The sequence below is a fragment of the Rhinopithecus bieti genome, unplaced genomic scaffold (assembly GCF_001698545.2).
Source record: "Rhinopithecus bieti isolate Rb0 unplaced genomic scaffold, ASM169854v2 scaffold_35950, whole genome shotgun sequence".
NCBI lineage: Eukaryota > Metazoa > Chordata > Mammalia > Primates > Cercopithecidae > Rhinopithecus > Rhinopithecus bieti.
Window position 1 is genome coordinate 287,227 of NW_016815506.1, and position 5,058 is coordinate 292,284.

At 47.9% G+C, this 5,058-nt stretch overlaps 1 protein-coding gene and 1 pseudogene across 1 annotated transcript in view; one reads left to right on the forward strand and one right to left on the reverse strand.

Annotated features, from left to right (window-relative positions):
• The first annotated feature begins 250 nt into the window (after window positions 1-250).
• Window positions 251-577, forward strand: LOC108515997 (glutathione S-transferase P pseudogene; annotated as a pseudogene).
• Window positions 578-1,346: 769 nt separating this feature from the next.
• The window catches only part of PYM1 (PYM1 exon junction complex associated factor), a 29,644-nt gene continuing 25,932 nt past the window's right edge, over window positions 1,347-5,058 (reverse strand). Inside the window, 4 exon segments of the mRNA XM_017853321.1 lie at window positions 1,347-2,260; window positions 2,263-2,283; window positions 2,286-2,305; window positions 3,058-3,151. Coding sequence (XP_017708810.1) covers window positions 1,824-2,260; window positions 2,263-2,283; window positions 2,286-2,305; window positions 3,058-3,151 — 572 coding nt within the window. The 3' untranslated portion in view covers window positions 1,347-1,823.

The following is a 5,058-nucleotide window of genomic DNA, read 5'->3' on the forward strand; positions in this document are numbered from 1 at the left end:
ATACAGGCAGATCTCTTGAGGTCAGGAGTTGGAGACCAGCCTGGCCAACGTGGTGAAACCCAGTCTCTACTAAAAATACAAAAATTAGCCAGGCATGGTGGTGGGACCCTGTAATCCCAGCTACTGGGGAGGCTGAGGCAGGAGAATCATTTGAACCCGGGAAGCAGAGGTTGCAGAGAGCCGAGATTGCACCATTGCACTCCAGCCTGGGCAACAAGAGGGAAACTGTCTCAAAAAAAAAAAAAAAAAAATTGAATACCTCACCCTTATCTACACCAACTATGAGGTGGGCAAGCATGACTATGTGAAGGCACTCCCCGGGCAACTGAAGCCTTTTGAGACCCTGCCGTCCCAGAACCAGGGAGGCTAGGCCTTCATTGTGGGTGACCAGATCTCCTTTGCTTACTACAACCTGCTGGACTTGCTGCTGATGCACGAGGTCCTGGCCACCAGCTGCCTGGATGTGTTCCCAATGCTCTCGGCCTATGTGGCACCAGGGCCCGGCCCAAGCTCAAGGCCTTCCTGGCCTCCCCTGAGCACCTCAACCACCCCCATCAACGGCAACGGGAAACAGTGAAGGCTGGGGGAACTCTCAGCGGGAGGCAGGGGCTGTCTGCCTCCCTTTGTCCAGGACCAATAAAGTATCTAAGAGGAAAAAAAAAAATTGAAAGAAATATTGGGCCAGGGTGGGAGGCCTGAGGTGGATCACCTGAGGTCAGGAGTTTGAGACCAGCCTGGCCAACATGCTGAAACCCTGTCTCTACTAAAAATACAAAAATTAGGGAGTGTGGTGGTGGGCGCCTGTAATCCCAGCTACTCGGGAGGCTGAGGCAGAATTGCTTGAACCTGGGAGGTAGAGGTTGCAGTGAGCTGAAACCGCCCCACTACACTCCAGCCTGGGAGACAGAGATAGACTCTATCTCACAAAAAAGAAAAAGAAAAAAAAAGAAATATCGGCGGGGCACTGTAACTCATGCCCATAATCCCAGCACTTTAGGAGGCCAAGGTGGATTGATCACCTGAAATCAGGAGTTCGAGACCAGCCTGGCCAACATGGTGAAACCCCGTCTCTACTAAAAATACACAAATTAGCCAGGTGTGTGGGCGCCTGTAATCCCAGCTACTCGGGAGGGAGGCTGAGGCAGGAGAATTGCTTGAACTCAGGAGAGAGTTTGCAGTGAGCCCAGATTACGCCACTGCACTACAGCCTGGGCAACAGCACAAAACTCTCTCAAAAAAATAAAATAAAACGAAAAATAAGTATCACTCCCAATACTTGTCTTCCTGTGCCAAACTCTTAGGAGATACACCATCTACTAGGAGCTGAAAATAAGGAGGCAAAGTCAGACAGGTCTACTTGTGTTTATTCTCATTTTTGCTTTTTTTTTAAAAAAAAAAAAAAAAAAAAAAAAAAAAAAGATGAGGGATGGAGAGGGAAATAACCCATAAACACCGCGAACAGGAACCAAGACTCCAAGACTTGGGCATACTCCCTCTACCCTCAGCCCCAGTTCTCCACGAGATTCCCACCCACCTGATTTTCTTTTAAAACAAGACACCCAAATCAGCAGCAAAGGTACCTGGGGCAGTCACTGAGATTTTGAACACTGGGAATGGGAGGGGGAAAGTCCAAAAAGTAGAAGTTGGGAAGAAAAGGGAAGGATTGAGGGAAATGCTAGGCTCTGGAGGACAGAGCTGGGCCGCAAGAGGTGGAAGTAAGCCAGTATAGGGGAACCCCTCCTGACTGCTGTTGCCCATATTCCCCTGGACCCCAGAGAGCCCCATGGTTTGTTCTGCAGTCCATTCCCAATTCCCCAAAGGCCTCAGAGGCCTAACTCCAAGTCCTCTAACTCCTCTTCTAGCGCCCTCCTCCTTGCTAGCTTTTCCAGCTGCTCTTTGCTGGGCTGGCTGACTTCCCCAGCCTGGATCCGCTGCTGCAGCTCTTCCACCTGCCGGAGCTTCTTCTTTAGGTTCTTTATCTTCTTGGCTTTCTCAGTGGTGGCAGCTGAGTCAGGCTGGTCAGATGCAGCTGTGGGGGCTGCCCGGGAGCCCTGTGGAGCATTGGGGGGTTGGGCTGTCTCTTCCAGGGACACCTTATCAAGAGTCCTGCTCAAGGCCTCTGCCTCTCCTTTCTCTTGCTGCTGCCGCCTCTTCTCCTTTCGCTTCAGGTTGCGTTTGGCTGTCTTGGAGAGGCCTGGTTCACCACCTTCAGGCCTGGATGGGGTGACAGGAGCAGTGGCCTCAGGGCTTAACCCTGGGGCAATTCTGGTTTACTCTTGAAAACTTCACATACTTGTTTTCATATCTGCAGGAAACAAAGGATGTCAAGAGTTTCAGAGAATCACTAACTTTTTGATCCCTTTTCTTAAACTTCCAAACACTTCATCCTCATTACATTCTTGCTTCCTTTTTTTGTTGCTGTTTTTGTGGAGTTTTTTGTTTGTTTGTTTTTTGAGACGGAGTCTTGCTTAGTTGCCCAGGCTGGAGTGCAGTGGCGCAATCTGGGCTCACTGCAACCTCCCACTTCCCGGGTTCAAGAGATTCTCCTGCCTCAGCCTCCTGAGTAGCTGGGATTACAGGCTTGTGCCACCACACCTGGCTGATTTTTGTATTTTGTAATTTTGTATTTTCAGTAGAGATGGGGTTTCGCCATATTGGCAAGGCTGTTCTTGAACTACTGACCTCACGTAATCCACCTGCCTGTGCCTCCCAAAGTGCTCGGATTACAGATGTAGGCCATCGGACCCGACGGCCACGTTTTTCTCTTTATGGTCCCTCCCCAACTTTCCTCTGCTCTGCAGGAAAGGTGCAGCAAAGTCCCTAGAAGAGCTTTAGAGCTCTGGAGGTTCTAATGAACAGAGGTCAAAAGTATAGGACTAGTGATCTGTAACCCTCACTCATCCCTGAATCCCAGACCCTTCCTCTCCTTTCTGATAGTTGCCCCTCCTTCCATTTCCCTGGGACTTAGGAGAGTCCTCCCTGAACTTGAAGGCATGAAGATATTCTATCCTTCTGTAGGGACCCCATCAGAAAACTCCTTCAAGCCTAACCACGTACACTGGGACCTCCTCCTGGGGCACATATCCTTCTTTCACCCTCCGCTGCTTGCGCCAGGTCCCGTCAGGTCGCTGTGTTGAGGCGATATACTTGCCTAAAATACGAAAAATTAAGTTGAAAATTACTCTTATTTTCAAACATTTTACAAGATGAGACAAGAATGTATAAATGTACACACCATCTCTCAGCACCCATTCATCCAAATGCAACCATTAAGGCTCCTTTTCTCATACCAACACTCAACCCCTCTCTCATTATTTATTTACTGAGTGCCAATACACTGTACAACAAACTATCCTTGCCCTCAGGAAGATTCTATTTGTATAATTTAGTAGGTAAGACAGGATAGGCACAGAGGAAGAATTTTGTTAAAAAAACCAAGGCAATAGCATGGGAACATGGAAGGCGGTAAATGAACAAGAGGCTAAAAAGACGCAAAAACCATAGAGAGGAGAAATGACAAGAGCAGATGTTGTAAAGAAGGAGAAATTTTATTTATATGGACCTTAAAAAAATAGGTCAACTTTTAAGAATTCATACCATAGATATATACACACCAGTACACAAGGATATATTTAAACGGTATTTGGTTTTTGTTTTGTTCTGTTTTGAGATGAAGTTTCACACTCTCACCCAGGCTGGAGTGCAGTGGTGCAATCTCACCTCACCGCAACCTCCACCTCCCAGGTTCAATCGATTCTCCTGCCTCAGCCTCCTGAGTATCTGGGATTACAAGCCCCTGCCCCCACATCCGGCTAATTTTTGTATTATTAGTAGAGATGGGTTTCGCCACATCAGCTAGGCTAATCTCGAACTCCTGACCTCAGGTGATCCACCCACCTTGGCCTCCCAAATTGCTGGGATTATAGGCATGAGCCACTGTGCCCGGCCTTTAAAGGGTATTCATTGATGCATGATTTAAATTAGCAAAAAGGTGGCCAGGTACGGTGGCTCACGCCTGTAATCCCAGCACTTTGGGAGGCCAAGCGGGGGGGCAGGGGGTGAATCACAAGGTCAGGAGTTCGAGACCAGCCTGACCAACATAGTGAAACCCCGTCTCTACTAAAATACAAAAAAAATCAGCTGGGCGTGCTACAGCACGCCTGTAGTCCCAGCTACTCAGGAGGCTGAGGCAGGAGAATCACTGGAACCCAGGAGGCAGAGATTGCAGTGAGTCGAGATTGCGCCACTGCACTCCAGCCTGGGCAACAGAGCGAGACTCCATCTCAAAACAAGAAAAAAAGAAAAAAAATTAGCAAAAAGCTGAAAGCAATTTAAATGGCCATCAATAAATGAATAATTAGACAGCACTTTGGGAGACAGAGGCTGGCAGATCCCTTGAGGTCAGGAGTTCGAGACCAGCCTGGCCAACATGGTGAAACCCTGTCTACTAAAAATACAAAAATTAGCTGGGTGTGATGGCACATGTCTGTAATCCCAGCTACTGGGGAGGCTGAGGCACGAGAATCGCTTGAACCTGGGAGGCAGAGGTTGCAGTGAGTCTCAAAAAAAATAAAATAAATGTTCTGACATTGACTAGTGTTCATGATATGCTAAGTGAAAAAGCAAGCTGCAGGATAACATGTGGAGTAGTGGTCCTCTAACTTTTTTTTATTTTAGGACCCCCTTTACATTGTTATTTTGTAATATGTGTATCATCATACAATATTTATTTTTATTTTTATTTATTTATTTTTGAGATGGCATCTCACTCTGTCGCCCAGGCTTGAGTGCAGTGGCACAATCGTGGCTCACTGCAAGCTCTGCCTCCTGGGTTCATGCCATTCTCCTGCCTCAGCCTCCTGAGTAGCTGGGACTACAGGCGCCCGCCACCACGCCTGGCTTTTTTTTTTTGTATTTTTAGTAGAGACGGGGTTTCACCATGTTAGCCAGGATGGTCTCGATCTCCTGACCTCGTGGTCCACCCGCCTCAGCCTCCAAAAGTGCTGGGATTACAGGTGTGAGCCACCGCGCCCGCCCATTATTTTATATATATATATA